The sequence below is a fragment of the Lactuca serriola genome, chromosome 3 (assembly GCF_051521515.1).
Source record: "Lactuca serriola cultivar US96UC23 chromosome 3, Lser_US96UC23_V15, whole genome shotgun sequence".
Lineage (NCBI taxonomy): Eukaryota > Viridiplantae > Streptophyta > Magnoliopsida > Asterales > Asteraceae > Lactuca > Lactuca serriola.
The window spans coordinates 15,544,668-15,564,860 of record NC_136410.1 but is presented as its reverse complement, the minus strand read 5'-3'; the positions used below and the strand labels follow the sequence as shown (position 1 = coordinate 15,564,860).

The 20,193-nt window shown below is 34.7% G+C and overlaps 2 protein-coding genes across 2 annotated transcripts; both read right to left on the bottom strand.

The window, feature by feature from the left end:
* Positions 1–9,967: 9,967 nt before the first annotated feature.
* Positions 9,968–11,925, bottom strand: LOC145091533 (protein trichome birefringence-like 23). Its single transcript, XM_079029270.1, has 3 exons — positions 11,595–11,925; positions 11,012–11,289; positions 9,968–10,902 (listed from the first exon to the last, which is right to left on the bottom strand). Exons 1-3 carry the CDS (start codon positions 11,875–11,877, stop codon positions 10,135–10,137), a joined length of 1,329 nt encoding a protein of 442 aa, XP_078885396.1. The 5' UTR covers positions 11,878–11,925; the 3' UTR covers positions 9,968–10,134.
* A 3,449-nt stretch (positions 11,926–15,374) lies between these two features.
* LOC145091531 (protein trichome birefringence-like 23) lies at positions 15,375–17,503 on the bottom strand. Its single transcript, XM_079029269.1, has 3 exons — positions 17,014–17,503; positions 16,452–16,741; positions 15,375–16,373 (listed from the first exon to the last, which is right to left on the bottom strand). The coding sequence occupies exons 1-3, from the start codon at positions 17,249–17,251 to the stop codon at positions 15,600–15,602; spliced, it is 1,302 nt and encodes a 433-aa protein (XP_078885395.1). The 5' UTR covers positions 17,252–17,503; the 3' UTR covers positions 15,375–15,599.
* Between the last annotated feature and the right edge of the window lie 2,690 nt (positions 17,504–20,193).

Sequence of the window (20,193 nt, the reverse complement as noted above, 5' to 3'; positions counted from 1 at the left end):
TACAGGGTCTTACTCCAATGCGTCATGGGCTCCCCCCGGGATCTTCCATGCAAATATCATATGATCACTAGCATACCGCTTAGCATATAGCTAACTATCACACAACATATCTCTACTACAACTAGTGTATCACATATCATAAAATGGGTTGGACTTGGTGCCTTAGACCCATTGGTATGGTGAGAAGACTCACCTCTCGGATGCTGAACTGACAAGCTAAGATCTAATATACCCCACCTGCTGCTCCAACTCAACTGCCTATAATCATCATGTATTTAATTTATCACGATCCCGAAATACCATAAATACCCTCAAAGTCAACCCTGTTCAACCCTGGTCAAAGTCAAGGTCAACAGTCCATGTTAACTTCAACTCGTTGAGTGCATCCAGCAACTCGTCGAGTTACCCGAGTAACTCATCAACTCACCGAGTCACCTATCTAACTCGTCGAGTTCCTCAATGTCCAGAAGACCGAAAACCCATGCAAACCAAAAACTCTAATCCCTCACCGAAATCACCCCAAATCTAAAAAATGGGTAAACCCTACCAGACTCGTCGAGTCTACTAAGGGACTCGACAAGTTCCTTCAGTCCTTTTTGTGTTCAGTACTTTCCAGTAGGATCCAAGGTCCCAAACTTCAGATCCAACCTCCCCTAGTGCAGTTACCATGTAAAGTTGCAAACTTTACGTGCATGCAAGGCCCTCCAAGGTTATAACATCAAAACTAAGCTTCCTACAAGGTTTTAGTGCATGGAAAGGGGCTAATCTAGATAAAGTGAGAAAATTTATGTCGTTGGGGACCTAGAGAGGTCCAGATCTGGAACTATATCCTTGTGATAAGTCCAGAACCAAGTTGACACCATTTTGCACCAAAAATGGCCATTTTCTTCCAAGAAAAGGGATCTAAGCAACTAGAGATCAAGGTAACAACTTTATACCTCAAAATTATGGCCAATACAGAGTAGATGTCGGATCTACTGTTCCTCTCCTTGCTCCTTCCTCTTCAAACTCTAAAATCCTTCACAAGGGCACAAGTTTCACTCTCTAAGGCTCACACACACTCAAGGAAGCTCAATTATGCGGCTAGGGTTTCTTTCTGGATTGCAAGGACGATGAGGGAGGCTACAAATGATCCATAAGTCCTTTAAATAGGGTGCATGATGTGTAATTTAATATGCTTGTATTTTATTCAAGTTAATTTTATAAAAATAATTTACTTAACAAGACTATTAAACACACTAGACATTGTACCTAATCGTGCAATAGTATAGCTATGGTAAGAACGAGTGTCGATATCAAGGAACAGTGTTTCAATTAACTTTATTCTACTATTAGCTAATTACTAATTAAATTAGAAAGGTTTTGTTTTCCTAGTTTTGCAAGACTAGATACTTAAATTACCAAATTACTCAAAATTCACTTAATTAAACTAACACTAAGCTAAGCAAGCAAACAAGTATGAATTAATCAAGGTGAGAAAGAGACTTTCGTTTAGCTTCGGGTTTGTTGTTATTATGGTTGTTTCATAGAAGTGCAATGGATTTAGTTTCTTTGGATACCGATTCCTAAGATGACCAAATTGGTATTCACCAATTTAATCCTTTAGCAAACTAGCTTATTTATTCGGTGATCAAGCGGACAAACTTACAAGTTCACTAGTGTTCAGTTCGAGTTGCTTAGACTTATAATTAATTGACCAATTGATTTTATTGATTCAATTCTATATATGATTTTTCATCATATATTGGTCCTATACTTTTTTACCCACTTTTCTACTTACCCTTAGGTTTTAATCAAAACTCTAGTCCTACGATTTTGCAAGTCACGAGATCATAAGATTCAAATTCAATTAAGTAAAATAGTCATTCTATCCTAATCAAATTCAACAATAAGCAGATTAAAAGCAGTTATCAAAAATACTTGAGGTTCTTTAATAAGCAAAAGTCAACAAATAACCAAATCACTAAATCCTAACTATGAAATCAATCATATTTAATCAACTCATCCTAGCCAAACAAAATTCATGAGTGTTTAGCTCATGATTTCAACAAACAAAATCATAAAATCGAGATTCAAAAGTAAAGGCATCGTTATTCCTAATGAAAAATCGAAAAGTAGAGTTTAGTTGCCTTAGATCTCCTTCGCCTAATGATTGTAATTGAGTTTCTCGCTTCCAATGCTTAATTCCAGTGCCTTTGCCTTAAAAAACTTCGAATTCTCCAGAGCCAAAAGTCCCCATTCGAAGGTTTATGTGAGATATTTATACTTCCCCCGAAAAGCAGGGCACCACGTCGTGGTGATTGTGTTTATCCCGTATTCTACACGTCATCGAATCTGATCGGGAATCTTCAAGACACCATGTCGTGGCAGATATTACCACGACGTGTTGGGCATATTTTCCTTCATTTTAGAGCTCTAGTCCAAACTTTCAACTCTAAGCTTCTTTAATCCAGCTTCCAACTTCCTTTTTGCTTAAACAAGTCTTTTTAATACCTGCAACATGATTCATAGCAAATTAAGTATCTTTTGTTCTATTAAGGGCATAAAAGTAATTACAATATCAGGATATGTTGTATAAATATGTGTATAAATATGCACGTATCAGTGCAAACCCCTGAAAATTAGGGTTTCCTCTACAGCACCTACCCGTTGAGTCAGGGCCTTCCGACTCGTCGAGTAGTATCCAAGTCCCGCATCCTCATAATAGTCTCTACTCAACGAGTTGGAGCACCCCAACTCGCCGAGTCCATGCATAAAACCCTAAAACTTAGATAAATTAATTAATACCTGGAACAGGTGTTACATCTAGTAGCAGGGGCAATAAGCCAACTTAATTGTGTTGTATCCACCGATGATTTTTCCGTACTATGGGATTTTAGGATCACTTTTATATTTATGAAAATAATATACTTATGTTTTGGATTATTTTACTTGTGAAGTTTATGGATTGTTTTATTTACTTTAAAAATGAAACTTTTTCCAACATTTTTGGATTGTTACAACAATAACTCAACCTCTCAGAGAATTCTATTCTATATTCCACACTCAAACTCACTTTCTTTAGCTGGTACCCTTCTATCACAAGTCCTGTTACTTGACCATAATCCATTTTCAAAGTGATATGGATTGATGTTCTAAAAATAAATGTACTCTGTTTGTTTGAATTCAGTAACAACCCAAAAATACTAAGTAAAAATTTTGATTTTTAACCACCAAAACCATACACACATTTTTTTCAAAACCAATCAATGTATGTAAAAATTCTCAAACATCAGAGTGTATTAAATAACTAGTGTGGAATAAATCTCCGGTGGATGTTGTCCGATTAAGTCGGACCTTTCCCTTTCGAACCAAAAGTACCCGAAACATTTTAAACATAAAATTGTAAGCACAAAGTTTAGTGAGTTCCCCAAAATACCTCATATGATATATAACATAATAGGTCTATCTCAAGCTCTAACGGATGTTATGGGCCAAATCATAGTCTTACTTCCTGCCATGGGCCAAATTATGGTCTTTACTTGTACAAGTGTCAGGGGTAGATCTTGGTCTTTCATACAATTGTTAAGGGCCAAACCCTAGTCTTCCATGCAAATGCCAGGGGCCAAACCGTGGTATTCCATACAAATTCCAGTGGCCAAATCCTGATCTTCCATGCAAGAGTCACAAAGATAACTAGCACCCTACACATTATAGTGAAAAGACTCATCTCACAACGCAGCCAACAGCTAACAGGCTCACATAGTCGAAATACGGATGCTATACACCTCTTAATGAATCATACAAAGTAAACTCTTAGTCTACTTTCTAAAACTATTCATTCGACTAAACTTCAACCCAAGTCAAAAGTCAATGGTCAAGGTCAATGATCAAATTCAACTCCAGCTGTCTTCTACGTCGTGGTCATTCAACTTGAACTCTTTCAAACTTCACTTTCCACGCCATGATAGACATGTGACCACACTATGGAAGAATCCAGACAAAATAGTCGTGACCAGACCAATCTCCATGTCATGGCAAGCAAGCTGTCATGGCATGGAAATTGTACAAGGACAACTTAATGGATTAAACTCCTATGTCCTAACCCAAGAGCTCCACAAATCAGATCTAAATCTCTAAGAGGTATTGATGGATAAAGTTTCCAACTTTATCCATTAAAACACCTCACCAAGTCAAGATCTTTACTCCAAAATTCTTAATGATTACACTAAAGGCTTGGGTACCAAAATGATTCATGCAAGACCACTCTCAAACTAACACCATGGTATATAAGCAAAAATATGCATCCAAAGGCTTTGGAGTACACTTAAACTTCAAGGACAAGATGATTGGGACTAAAAAGTTCATAAATACCTAAAGCAAGATCTAGAGAAAAAAGAGCAATATTGAGACTTTATACCTCCACAAGGTCTGAAATGAGATAAATATATATGATTTAAGTTGGAATTTGGAACCAAGCTAACAAACCACAAGATGAGCTTATCCTTCCTTAAAGCTTCACAAAAATGGCTTCAAACACTTAGAATACACACAAAAGGATATGTTTTGGGGTGGGGATCGATTTTAGAGGATGGAGGTTGGCAAATAAGAAAGTCCTAGGAGTTAGTGCCCTTAAATAGGATACAAACCAGGAGATCTAGGGTTTACACAAAAATGGCCGCCACGTCATGACAAATAGGATGCAACGCCATGGCACTACACAACTTCATGATCTATATTGGACAATTTCCACGATGTGGGGCCTTAGCCACCTCATCATGGCCCACCCTAATAGCTTCTCACTTAATAACTAAAATAATTAACTCGAGAAAAAGCATTACCTGGAAATGGATGTTACAAATTCACACAAGGTGATCTCACTCTATAACTACAACCAAACAAGGAACATACAAGAACTCATAGATCAAGAGTTCTTTGGCTATCCTACGCGACTTCATACAACCCTAGGACACTCTACTAGGCAATTACACACCTACTGGTACTCTAACCAGCATACCACTACTCCTATATCCTGACATACAATTATATACACTGTAGCGTATAGTATAGTGAAGAAACTCACTTGAAATGCATAATTGGATAACACTGCAACACTCTCAAATCCTCGTACTGGATAATCTTGCAAACCGATGGTCACCTAGTCAAAGTACACATCTTGATCAGCAACCCAAAAACTATAGGTTAAACCCAAGGTCAAACTTGTCAAAAGTCAACGGTCAACATGTCTACAACCCTCACAACGTGGCAAGATCTTGGCCATGTCGTGGCCAACTAAGGACAAAACAGTCAAGCATCTGAACACTTCCGCCTCGTGGCAAGCCCTTGGCCATGTCGTCGCTTCTTTCAGATTGCCAAAATCTTCATTAAGTGCTTAATCCTTATAGAGTTAAACCTAAAACTTCATATCTACTTCTTTTCAATGACTTAATGAATAAAGTTTCCAACTTTATACATTAGGACTCAATTCTAAGGTTAGATCTACAATAATAAGTCCATTAAGTCCTTAATGGAGCCAAAACTTGTGCATAGACACAAGGTGACTCCAACATGGCTTCTTTTTTCCATTCTATAGAACATATTGACCATAGGGGAGCCATACTAAGCTTTGGAGTTCCTCAAACTCCAAGAGCATCCATGGAAGGGACCAAAATAACCCAAATATGACCTCAAACTTAAATCTAGAAGAATAAGTGTCGGTTTTAAAACTTTATACCTCCAACAAGTCAGAAATCTGAAGAGAATGTCATATCCAACCTTGATTATTGTTCCCTTGCACCAAGATTAACCTCTCATTTCCCCAAGTTTCACCAAAATCCAAATAATAAACTCTAACTTAAGAAATCAAGCCCTTAATCATGCATGGAGGCTAGGGTTTCATATGAAAGGGTTGGAGGCTTAAGAGGGTGCCTTAAACCTTTAGTTTAGGACTTTACATATGGAAGAAACCCAAAATTTCATAGGATTGGGTTGAAACACTCCCCATATCGTGGCACCCTCCTTGCCATCTCATGGCGCCCAATGGATCCGCGTCTTTCATTAACCATACACCTCATCGTTGTGTACACTCTATCACATCGTGGTGAGATATTAGGCCTAAATCAAATTTTGTGATAATAATGCTAGAACTCGAAACACCATTATTATTAGAGCAAAAATGTAGAAATATAACATACAAATATTTTGTAAGAATATATGAAATTTATGATAGAAAATTAAAGGGAATTAAAAGGTTAATTGTAAAGACATGAACATTTTATTAAGGAAGTATAAGAAAAGAAAGGGAAGTAGTATATGCTAATTTAAATATGAGTATATTCTGAAAAAGAGGCTTAAAATACCCCGTATGTAATTTGATCCATAAATATAGTTGCTAAAATGGCACTTATCACATCTAACGTCAAATTATTTACATTCCTTAACATCTCATTTTGGAAATTGATCGATATTACAATTGAAAAATAAGGACATTTAAAAAGCAATCATTCAAACCGGATTAAAAATCACATGGATTAAAAATAATCTATTGTACTATGATGTTATGCTTTTATGGGTATTTATGTTATAAACAGATCAATGATGTTTCGAAAAGTGGTTTAAGATGAAACAGAATTATATCGATTTTCATATATGGTGGAGGTGGTGGCTGCTAGAAGTGAACGGTGGTGGTGCCGATGATGAACGGTGTTCGTGAGAACCAGCCATGAAAGATATTAAAACCATAGGGATCATTCATGTAATTTAGAATAACTAGTTAATGGGGGGATCCATTAAATACTAACGAAAATGACTTAATAGACAAGTAAATTGTAAGTTTAATGACCTATTGCGTAAAAAAATACTTTAGTGATCAAATTGGATAATGATGATAATAGATTGTGCTATAATGACATTTACTATATAAAAAACTTTTAAAAACGACCAAATGAGCACAAACTCAATAGTTAAGTGACCAAAAAATGTTTCATGACCATTTTAACACAAATTTTCAAGTTCGATAACCTTTTAAAACTTAAAAAGAATTAAGTGACCAAATGAGCACAAAACAAAAGTTAAGTGACCAAAAATAACCTAATCACATAAAAAATAGTGTTTTTAATTGGTGATTTTAACTCTAACTTTAAAATGACTCAGTCGACCCTTCAACTCAAGGGAAATTGATTTATTAAGGTAATTAACTTTTAGGTTTGTTTATATCTGCATAACTATTTTTTTGTAAACACTTCCAAAAAAATTCGTTACATGGATGTGTATAAAAAAATAGTTACCTAAATGGTAAATATTTTTAAAACCACATCATTTGGTAAATACTTTTTTTTTAAATACACTACTCTGGTAAAAATAAATAAATAAATAAAATAAAAAATAAAAATTGTAGATTTGGCATGGAAAAAAAACATCGTCGTTTTATAGAATTTTATTGTTTAAGATATTAAATATAAAAATTTAAATTTACTAGAGACTAAAAGGATCATAAATGGAGACCAATAATATATAAAAAAAATACATCATTTGATGAGTTAAAGTTTACACTGTTGTTAATTGAGTTTCAGGTTTTGATTTGCATTTCAAGTTACGGTTTTCAATTGATGTGGTTTTCTAATATTTTTTTTCTTTCTGGTATCAATTTTCTTTTGTTGCAAGGATTGTGATGCATTGGGTTGTAGCGATGGAAAATTCGAGGAATATACAATAGGTTGTGGTGTTGGTTTGTCGGAGTTGAAGAACAAAAAAATGAAGGGATGATAAAGACGTCGATGTCCTAAAGACAAAAGGAAATAGAAGTTAAGGGGGATGAGAGATGGGGTGGTGACTGGTGGGACCCAAATTAAAATTTTCAAATGTAGTTTTAGGTTTAGGATGAGGAGATACGGATATGTGGGGTCTATTAATTTTTTTAATATATAAAAAATAAATACATAAATAAGAAAATTAATTTAAAAATAAATTAATAAGGGCACAATAGTCTTTTTAGGTAAGACATAGACCAAGTACGCAAGAAAAATAAACATTAGGGACTATCTGAATTAAAAAAATAAGTTAAGAACCAAACGCGCAAATTGCCCAAACCACATGGACCATTCATGTAATTTACTCTTAACTTTTCTGTTTGTTCAAATCTCGTTAACTATTTTTTTATATATCTAGGTAACGAACTTTTTGGAAGTGTTCGCATATTATCATTATGACCTGATGTAATATACTACAGTCGGTCATATGTAAACACTTCCAAAAAGTTCGTTACGTAGATATGTACAAAAAAATAGTTACCTAGATGCGAACAAACCGAAAAGTTAATTACTTTAATAAGTTAGGGACCAAACGTGCAAAACCATGGGGACCATTCGTGTAACTTACTCTCTATGAGTTTTCTTACTTGAATATTGTGGATAAAGACTTATATAGAGTAAGTTACACGAATGGTCCCCATGGTTTAGGGTAATTTGCACATTTGGTCACTAACTTATTTTTTTAACTCGGAAGGTCCATATTGGTTGTTTTTGTTACTCGCTTGGTCTCTGTCTTACCTAAAAAGACTATTTTGCTATTGATTTTTTAATTTATTTAAATAAACACACCCCTAACCCCACCCCTCATCTTACCTTACCTACCCCAACATTTTTCTATATTTAAATAATAGTTTTTTTTAAGTAAGACAGGACCAAACGCATAACTAAAACAAACAGTAAAGACCAAACGCGTAAAGAAACAAATATTAAGGACCTTCCGAGTTAAAAAAATAAATTAGGAACCAAGCACGCAAATTACCCCAAATTAGGGGTGAGCAAAAACCGCATAGCAACTAAAACTAACCGCAAAAACCGAATAAACCGCAACCGAAAAATCGCAACCGCAATAAAAACCGATTGTGAGGTTTTCTGTTTTTCAAAAACCGCAAATTTGTGGTGCAGTGCGGTTATTAGTTTCCAAAAACCGCACCGCACCTCATATATTATATACAATTTTTTTTATCAATTATTAGTTTATTAAGTATTAAAAATAAGACAAGTTTCATGAATGAAAGACGGATAAAATACTAGAAGATAAAAGTGTTAGTTTTTTCTTATGTTTAACTTTAAAAAATGATGAAATTAGAGAATTTTAAGATATTTATTGTTAATTACTATTGATTTGACGTTTTTAAGATATTAGTTGTTTGTGGTTTAAGTTAAATAGTTAATTATCTTATACCTTATGTTTTTTTATTACAAGTAATATGTTTGAACTTTTAAAACTATTTGAGCTCTAAACTGTAGTTAAAAACCACACAAAATAACCGCATTAAAAACCACACAAAATAACCGCATCAAATCAATGCGGTTAATAACCGCAACACAGAAAAAACAAAACGGCACAGCAAAAATAACCGTCTAACCGTACCGCAAATATAACCGCATTTGCGGTTAGTGGTGAAGTTTTTGACTAATAACCGCACCAAACCGCACCGCGCTCACCCGTACCCCAAACCATAGGGATCATTCGTGTAATTTACTCTTTATAATATAACTCAAACTCTATCCTGGAGAGTCTAATGACTATTACGACAGGAAAGAAAAAAAGTGGGAAGATTGAGAAAAGATCATTACGTTTAAGTTTATTTATTGGAAAAATTAAGAAGAAAAAGGAAAAAGAAAAAACCACAAACAAAAAAGATTCATGCTAATATTTCTTACATAATGTCCTCTCAAATCGAAAAGAATTAAAGTGAAATGAAAGGAAGATTCATTCCCTTTAAAAAACAAAAACACAAAGACTCGTTTGAACCCAAACACGAACGAACTCAATTTTTATAGGTTAGATACTGGACTCTTTATATTTGATTTTGGTTTTAGGCAAAAACCAAACCTCAACCCAAGACTGGGATTCATAAATCGAAGAAAATGAAATAAACAAATGAGAAACATCACAAATACCCCCCCCCCCCCCCCCCCCCCCCCCCTTCAGCCCATATTATACAAGCATAAGTCTGTTCAATCTAAGACCATTTAAGATTTCTCCACTAAAAAACAAGGAATAATACAACACCTCTAAACCCTACGAATCGGTGGAACAACATATTTTTATAAAGTTATAAGAGGTTAAAAACATCAAAGCGGATACCAATGGAGTTCTAAACACTATTCACAAGCCATTACATCAATCATCTACCACTACCTTCATCAACAAATCATTCCACTGATCAATTGGACCAGGCAAACACCAATGCAAACAATCATACTGAACTTTAGCTTTCTTATCTTTCGCAAAAGGGTAAAAATATCTATATGGACCTGGATGACCATCTGGTCTCACCAACGAAAGAGGCATCACATCAAGAAGTTTCAATTTCTTCCCTTTTTCAGAAGCTTTGGCTTTTGCAAATTCTGGCAATTCAACCTCGCGTAGGATTCTATTAAATATTCCCAACTCAAACTCGCCTTTTTTAGCTGGCACCCTTCTATCACAAGTCCCGCCACTTGACCATAACCCATTTTCAAAATGATCCGGGGTTGATGTTCTGAAAATAATCGTACTCTGTTTGTTTGAATTCATAATGAAATCAAAAAGATTCTTTATGACTTTCTGGTAAGCAATGTTGAAACCAATATCAGTGTAGTTCTTTCCCTCACAGCCATGGCAGCCGAGAATGGTATTGTTTTCATAGTAGATCGCTGTTCTTACAAACCATTTACCAGAAGAGAACAAGACGTAATCCCATGTGTCAAATTGTTGGCTCCAGGTTTTGTCAAGAATGTCAACGTGGATTTGTATCTCAGATGACGGAATATGATTTATATCTTCAAAAGTCTCGGCTTTTACAAGAAAAGGAGACCAAATAACGGATACTGTAAGGTTGTACGATGGAAAATGCCATTTTTGGATCTTGTAATCCTTGTCGTGGAAAAAGTCAACAGGATCTTCTGCCTAAATAAAGGAGACAAGATACAAAAACACCAGAGATCATAACTGTTCATATGAAAATATATAATAAACTAGTTCTTGATTTCAAAATTAAATATCAAGAAAGCTTTACCTGAGACAGAAGACAAATGAAGGATTGAAAATGATTCCGAGTTATGGAGTCGCCAACAAAACCCCACGTTTTACCTCTCATCATTTCAAGAAATTTCTTGGCATCAAAAGGAGGCAATTCACAAGCTTTGGGACTCCACCTCCAGTGAAGATACCCGGTGTCCGGCCTACCATTTCCGATACAATTTTGATCACTTTCAATCCATCTACAGGTGTTATTGGTGTACGCTGCTCCGCCGGAATTTGGTATCCATTCGCCATCGAAAATATCACACTTTTCTGATTCATCATCATCGTCGCAACAATTTCCAGGAAACGCATTCAGTTCCAGAAAGTTTGTATTTTTTTTTTCAAAAAACACGTTTAATGTATGAATATGGCTGAACATGAACAGATATGTGCATCCACATTTATTCTGGCTATGATATTATTGTGTAAATACTAAAAATACAAGTCTTGTTTTTATTACATTAATATCCACAAATCTTATCCCGTGGCCACAAGTAATTGTAGATAGAAGCTGCAGAAAACTAAAATCTATTATGTAGAAAATGAACGACAATATACAAGTACGAAATGGATACCATTACGACGAATTTGGTTTAATTCCTCGGGAGATTCGGCAAAATCTGAAGGAATCGGCTTCTCATTCTTCGTCATAAAAGGAGTACCAAGATTATTATCAGAAACATTGGGAATCACACTGGACGATTGTGATAAATGAAATCTGAATCCAAAACCCACTAACAACATCAAAATCCCTAACTTGAAAACCCAGTGATTATAAGCTGACCTCCACCAATTTTGCTTCATTACAATTTCACTCATAGTTTCTTTACAGTCTATTTCCCCACAAAGGAAGCTCATATATTTAAGAGGAGTGACCCATATTGTTTTCCATGCGTTGACAAAATACTACGTTACGTAATGTATATACTTTATAGACAGTCTATTGAAATAATTCTTTTATTTTCAACTTTTATTATTACTAAGTGTAATTTGCAATTTTGATCAATGTGGTTTGCACCATGTGAAATTTAAGTCAAATTCTTCGATTTTTGATATGCCTGGTAATCTAATTTCTAAAAGTTGAGTGCAGTCTCTAAAATTGTTATCATCTAAAACAAGGTTCTCAAGATCGGGATCCTAAAATCCCACAAAATAAAATATAATTTTAGTTTATAATTTTTAATCATGAAAAATATTTCAAACATTCAATTTTTCGTTTAAAAGTTATAAAAACTTCAAATACTAGTCATAAGCCATAATAAAAAATGATAAATGGTAAATTGGTAAAGGGTAAAGGACATAAAGTGGTAAAAAAATTCATTTGTAAAAAAAAAATCAAGGGAAGGTAGGATTGGATCCTACGATCTTACGATCCTACCTGCAATCCTACCACAAATACGATCTTTTTATGATCCGGATCGTTTTTCATACCTAGGATCGTACGATCATGATCGCGATTTTGATAACCATGATCTAAAATGAATCGTTAAATGTCTATAAAATATCAATTTACCCCATCTCCTTATTTTCTTATAACATATAACACTTTGATGTTGCATGATCATAAGTAATGAGGATTTAACCTCATATTTATATAAATATGAACTTAAAATGGGCTCTTGGTTTTGCATGATCATAATGAGGGTATTAATTTAATGCTAATCACTAACAACTCTTTGCAATTTGACGAGGAAGAGAATATTAAACTAAAAAAATAAACAAAACAACAAAACAACAAAACATAAAAAATAAACGAAGACAATAGTAACGATGGTGGCAGAGCTTTAACGATTGGCGGCTAACAATGACTATTCGTCGGAGAAGAAGAGAGAAGAAGCGGCGGCTAGAGGTCATATTGTTGGAGAGAGAGAGAGAGAGAGAGAGAGACGACTATCATGGTGTTGGGTGATAGAGCAGTCCGAAAAAAAACAGCAAGAAAGAAAGAGGCATCGAGCTGCACCGGACACGGATGACTCGGAAAAGAGATCGGCAACTACAATGTTGATTTAGAGAGAGAGAGAGAGAGAGAGAGAAGACTACAAATCAGAGCTTTCCCGGTGGAAAATGTGTCATCAGAGGGAGGCAACAACAACATCGGAAGAGGTTGACTCGGAAAAGAGATTCGGATAAAAAGAGATCAGTCGAGGGTTGAGGAAGAGATAGAAGGCTGCTTGGAGGTAGGGACCATCCAAGGAGGAGACAGGAAGAGGCAGAAGTAGATGAAGCAGTACAAGAAGCCAAGGAAGGAGCTCTAGTTTGGTGACGACTACATGTTGTGGCAAACAGTAGGGTTTTAACCTATAGCTCTGATATCATTTTGTAGTGTAGAATGCTTTAATATTATCTGATCATATTGACGATTTAACCTTATATAAATAAGAATATAAAATAGGCTCATGGCTTAATCTAATGGACCCTACATTCTCTCTCCTCCCCACCCGTTAGACCATAAAGTACGGTGGCTAAGTAAGATGTGTAAAGATGATTTGAGGGACATTTCTACGTGTGAACACCGCCCTTGTGTCTTGTGGTGTTGGCGTGAAGTGGAGTCTGCTATGGGTCATCATAAAGGAGAGAGGGAAAGACCAAACGGTCTCATGACCGTTGAAGGCTTTGTAAAAAATCAATTTTTACCTATAAATAGTTATATACTAACAAACTATATACACATTTCCACACTATAACCACAAATTCGTTGTTTCTTTATTATCAATTATTTATCAGTCAAATAAAATCAAATCATAGAAAAAAAAACAAAAACACCAAATATTAATTCACCTATTGAGAAAGTTGTAAAAGTCGTTAAATGGTACTAAGTCAGTCGGCTACCACCTAGGGATTAGTCGGTGTAGTCGAGGATTAATCAGCAACTAGTCAGAGACTCTTATTGTATATTCATTAGATTTAAAAAAAATAAATAAATATAACTAATATCATAAAAAAAGTTGGTAAATGTCACTAATATCATAACACAATAAGTTAATATGATTAATACAATACTAATCATTCCTTAAATAGTTTTTATTGAGATAAAACTTGTTAAAATTGTTAAAAATTCATCGGCTTCTACATATTCATTCTTTTTCTAGGCATAGATTAATCGTTAGGAGCGTCATAGTCGTCAGGTAACAACTAGGGACTAATCTAAGACTTGTCGGGATTCTTACAACACTGTCTATTAGTTTGTACATATTAAACACAACACTTCAACCATACCCATATTTTGTGAATATGTTACAAAGGCCCACCAGTTCAACACCAACCCCCTTTTCCAACATCTATTTCAACAATATTACTTCAAGAGCATGTTATAGGTATCTAAGTCTAACAATTAACGATCAAAATATATGATGAACCCCGACAACCTGTGACCCCTTGGCATTAGCTAGGATAGTTGACTCAATCAACGACTAACCTTAGGCTGGAGGGAGTGGTGCCACAAAAACCGCACTCCTTCCTATGCCATGTAGACGCCAACTCATAACTTTTCTCATTTGAACACTGTGAAACCGTATGATGGGAGTGGGAAAAAGGTAAAGAGAGAGAAAAGAAAAAAAAAGAAAAAAAAGGGGGATTGGTTGAGAGAGAGAGAGAGAGAGTGGAGAGTACAACAAATTTGTACCGCACTGCGGCCTAGACCGCACTTAGGGGACGGTGTTCCGTTGCCACGGCGGCGTGACTGCACTCCCTTAACCCCTTAACGCACCACTCCCCCAAGTCTTAGTAGTATAATAGTATGTACCAAATTAATGACTTATATGAGTATCATTATTTCTATTCAATCTTTTCAACTACACTTGTAGTGTGTAAACTCCATTTATCTTGTGCTACTGCAAGGGCCTTTACTGCCTAACCCTATAAGGGTGGTGTCCCTAGATCTAAGGAGAGTGGGCCCTTAACCATTGTCATTCATTAATCTGATCCAGGTCAAACTAACATTATATAAATGTATACTTTACACCACATGACTCTTATACAGTCATAGTCTAGAATCTCATTTGACACTCTCACAATTCCAATTACCCAAAATGCATATGATACTAAATTACCAAGAATCTTTTTTCGTATTATTTTACGATTTTTATTAAGATGTAAAATGAGATGCCACATTAGCAATATACTAACACCTTCATCGATTAAATTGGTCAAATTTTAACCAAGTTACATGGAAAAAGCAAAATTAGAAAGGGAATCTACGACGCACGTTTGAACCCAAGCCCAAACAAAGGGTCCTTTGATAATTGTTGTCGGCTAGAAACTTGATTCTTTCTATTCGATTTTGGTTTTAGGCAAAAACCAAACCATACTCAACCTAAGAACAGGATTCATAAGACAAAGAAAATAAAACAGACGAATGAGAAACATCACAAATACTCCATTAAGCCCATATTATACAAGCATAAGTCTGTTCAATCTACAACCATTTAAGATTTCTCTACTAAAAAACAACAAGGAATAACAATACACCTCTAAACCCTAAGAATTGGTGGAAACAACATATACTTATAAAGTTATAAAAGGTTAAAAAACCTCAAAGTGGATACCAATGGAGTTCTCAACACTATTCACAAGCCATTACATCAATCATCTACCACTAACTTCATCAACAAATCATTCCACTGATCAATTGGTCCAGGCAAACACCAATGCAAACAGTCATACTGAACTTTAGCTTTCTTATCTTTTGCAAAAGGGTAAAAATGTCTATATGGACCTGGATGCCCATCTGGTCTCACCAACGAAAGAGGCATCACATCAAGAAGTTTCAATTTCTTCCCTTTTTCAGAAGCTCGAGCTTCTGCTTTTTCAAATTCAGGCAATTCAATCTCTCGTAGGTTTATGTTCAAATCGGTCAACTCAAATTCACCTTCTTTAGCTGGCACCCTTCTATCACAGGTCCCACCGGTTGACCATGACCCATTTTCAAAGTGATCTGGGGTTGATGTTCTGAAAATAATTGTACTTTGTTTGTTTGAATTCATAACGAAATCATATAAATTCTTTATGATTTTTCGATAAGCAAAATTGAAACCAAGATCAGTGAAGTTCTTTCCTTCACAACCATGGCAACCTAAAATAGTGTTTTCTTCAAAGTAGATTGCTGTTTTGATAAACCATTTACCAGATGAAAACAACACGTAATCCCATGTATGAAATTGTTCAGTCCAAGTTTTGTCAAGAATGTCAATATGGAGTTGTATTTCTGAAGATGAAACACCATCGATGTCTTCAAAAATGTCTGCTTTTGCTAAAAAAGGAGACCAAATAACTGAGACTGTAAGGTTGTAGGATGGAAATTGCCATTTTCTGTTCTTGTAATCTTTGTCATGGAAAAGCTCAACAGCATCTTCTACCTAGAGGAGATAAGATACAGATAAATATTTCTGGAATTGGAAGCTAAACATCAAGAAACGTACCACAAAAAGTCGTACCTCAGATAGAAGACAGATGAAGGATTGAAGATGATTCCGAGTTATTGAGTCGCCAACAAAAGCCCACGATTTATCCCTCATCGTTTCCAGAAATTTCTTCGCATCAAAACGAGGTAATTCGCAAGATTTAGGGCTCCACCTCCAATTAATGTACCCTGTGTCCGGCCTACCATTTCCCATACAGTTTTGATGACTTTCGATCCATCTGCAGGTGTTATTGGTGTATGGTGCTCCGCCCGAATATGGTACCCATTCACCATCCAAAATATCACACTTGTCTGATTCATCATCTTCACAACAATTTCCAAGAAACGGATTCAGTTCCAAAAAGTAATTTTGCCAAGTAAATGTACGAATATGGTTGAACAGATGCATCGAGATTTATTCTGGGCGATGGCATTATTGGGTAAATAGTAAAACCCACAAGTTTTAGTCCGTTTCTATTTCAGGAACACAAGTAAATGCAGATCAAAACTGCAAACAGTTCAAATCTCGCCCGACAGTACAAGAACAAAAAAAAAAAAAAAAAAAAAAAAACCAGCTAAAATACAATCATGGATACCTTTGGGATGAATATGATTCAGTTCTATTTTGGGAGATTCAGAAACATCTAAAGGAATCGGCTTCACATTCTTCTCCGCAACAGGGGTATCAATATTATTATCAGAAACATCGGGGATCACACTGGGTGATTGTGAGAAAAGAAGTCTGAATCCAAAACCCACGAACAAAATCGAAATCCCTAACTTGAACACCAAGTGATTCTGCTTGTAAGCTGACCTCCACCAATTTTGCTTCATTTTCCCCCCTTCACTCCCACACCCTTTACAGTTTACAGTCTAAATCGATAGGGATTTTGTTCCTCACAGAGCCCAAATGAAAAATGAAAGGTCATAAATTTAAGAAATAAAGGAGATTCTGACAGAGAAAACCGACAAATGACGATAATGGTTTTTTTTCTTAATCAACAGATCAGAGATGGGAAGAGAGAGATTGGACATTAGAGTAATTTATTGCGAAAAAAAAAGGTATATAACTATTAAACTATGTATACACAAGTTACTCGCTGACGCAGATATACATATACATATTAGTAGGGGTGAGCATTTGGACCGGTGGACCGGACCGGACCGGTGAACCGGACCGGACCGTTTTTTTGGACACCCGGGCCGGTTCTCGGTTCTAAGATTTCTTGCCGGTCCGGTCCGGTTTTTTTCCCGGTCCGGTCCGGTTTTTACCGGGTTTAGAACCGGTTGGACATGATTAAGATTTTTGTGACGTTTTTTAAACGCACATAACTCATTCGTTTTAAGTCGGATTAACCTGCGGTTTTTTCCAACATTTAGTTTACAGTTTGTAGATGAATTTAGACTATAATTTTGTTTATTTTGGTATGATATTCACCGTGTTACAATCCTTCAAAGTAGAGCTATCAAAGCTGAAAAAATTCAGCTTTTCAGCAACATTTTGTAAGCTGTGACGGTTTTTAAACACCCATAACTCATTCGTTTTAAGTCGGATTGACCTCCGATTTTTTCCAACATTTAGTTTACAGTTTGTAGATGAGTTTAGACTATAATTTTGTTTATTTTGGTATTATATTCACTGAGCTACAATCCTTTAAAGTAGAGCTATCAAAGTTGAAAAAATTCAGCTTTTTAGCAAGATTTTATAATCTGTGACGTTTTTTAAACACTCATAACTCATTCGTTTTAAGTCGGATTGACCTACGGTTTTTTCCAACATTTAGTTTACAATTTGTAGATGAATTTAGACTATAATTTTGTTTATTTTGGTATTATATTCATTGAGTTACAATCCTTCAAAGTAGAGCTATCAAAGCTGAAATATTTCAGCTTTTTAGTATTATTTTATACTATAATTCCGAGTCCGCGTTTAGCACTTGTGGTAGAGTTGTAAGTGAGTATCAAACTAGTTTATCAACATTGATAGTTGAAGCTTTGTTATGCACCCATGATTGGGTGATAAAGTTTACAAATCCGATAGTTGACAACGTTGGTGACATCTTGAACGATGATGATATAGCTTTGGATAAAAAAATTACAATATTTATTCTTTTTTTATACAATTATTACTTTTTATTAAATACTAACAACATTTTCATTTGTGTTTATTTAGAGATTGCACAAGCTTTAAATATGTTACATATTGATTTTAAAGTTTAAACTATGATTTTTGTTGTTACGGTAATACTTTTGTATGTTTGTCTTAAAATTGTTTAACTTTTGTTGGTGAACTTGATTTATATGTTAGTTGCTTTTATTTGGAAAATTAATTTTTGCAAATTGCAAGTTATAATATTATACATCAATGTAGATTAGTTAGGCATGAAACGGAAACATATTAATTTTGCAAGTTATAATATTATACATCAATGTAGATTACTTATTATACTCTATGCAATTAAAGTTGTACCAGTCCAAACGGGTCCAAAAACCGGAAAACCCGAACCTGGACCTGGACACGGACACGGACACGGACACGACTCATCCGGTCCGGTCCATGGTCCACAAAATTCTCCATAACCGGTCCGGTCCAAGAGCCGGTCCGGTCCGGTTCGGTCCGGGCCGGTCCAAATGCTCACCCCTACATATTAGGCATAATTTGGGATCCTTTGGCTCGCTAATACAAATTGTTGCAGCCATTCTTATTCCTAAGTAGTTTATAATTTGTGGGAACTAAGTTATAAAATTAATTAAATTTTTATAGTAAAAACTTAAAATTATTAATAATTTATTTTAAATAAGTTATTAATTTAAGAGATATTTTTTATTAGTTATGTGAAATTATAATAATTGATTCAAATAAATATATAAAATTAATTTTTAATATATATTAGATATTTTTTATTTGTGATTTAATGAAAACAATAATTTAAAATTTAAAATTTAAAATATAGTCACATTAATGAGGAGGTCTAATAAATTTAAAATGGAAAACTAATAGATTGACAAGTGGCAACACATTAATTAAAATCTAGAGTTAATTTAATAACTATGTAGATTTCATGTACTTACAGGGAATAGTCGTTCAACCCCTTCAATTTTCATGAAATCAAAATCAATCCCTTTTTTTGTTATTTGATGATTTGATCTTATTCGTGGTAATTTAACGAACATTTCGAATGACATGATTTAAATGCATAACCTTTCAATTACTCATGAAGAACTTTGTAGTGACAAGCTCAATTTGATTTTAAAATGTTCCTTTAAAGAATTTGGTTACAACGTTCATCAAAATTAACGTAATACACATTGTGCTAATATTTTGCTCCAAGGGTTTAAAGAATTTGGTTACAACGTTCATCAAAATTAAAATGTCTATATTTTGCTTCAAGGGTTTGAATGGTAGTGAAGATATCGAGCAATATGCATTCAAGATTTGACTTGCTTTGTCAAAATATTTCGGGGTGTTTGGCAAAAAATATTTATTGCTTATTAGCTTATTAGCTTATAAGTAAGTATATGATAACTTATGAAAAAATAAGTTATTAGATGTTCCCGACTAGAATAAGTTATTTTCATCCAAACATTTTTTTTAATTTATAGTGGTGTGGAACCTAATAATTTGTTTTTAAAAGCTCAGACAAACACCCCCTTACTTAGATGCAACATGTTTACATGTAGTAATTTCAAAATTTCTTGAATATATAGATACATTCAACATCACTTCAACAATACTTGGCAACATTGTTGAAAATTAATCATTATATTTAAGGCAT

Bases quoted from the DNA above. Each gene is read 5' to 3' on its own strand.
- LOC145091531 (XM_079029269.1), bottom strand. From the start codon at position 17,251: ATGAAGCAAAATTGGTGGAGGTCAGCTTACAAGCAGAATCACTTGGTG. The intron at 16,742-17,013 runs GTATCCATGATT...ATTGTTGTGAAG, and splicing joins GAATCATATTCATCCCAAAG to ATGATGAATCAGACAAGTGT. The intron at 16,374-16,451 runs GTACGACTTTTT...TATCTCCTCTAG, and splicing joins TCATCTGTCTTCTATCTGAG to GTAGAAGATGCTGTTGAGCT.
- LOC145091533 (XM_079029270.1), bottom strand. From the start codon at position 11,877: ATGAGCTTCCTTTGTGGGGAAATAGACTGTAAAGAAACTATGAGTGAA. The intron at 11,290-11,594 runs GTATCCATTTCG...ATGATGAATCAG, and splicing joins AAACCAAATTCGTCGTAATG to AAAAGTGTGATATTTTCGAT. The intron at 10,903-11,011 runs GTAAAGCTTTCT...TCCTTTATTTAG, and splicing joins TCATTTGTCTTCTGTCTCAG to GCAGAAGATCCTGTTGACTT.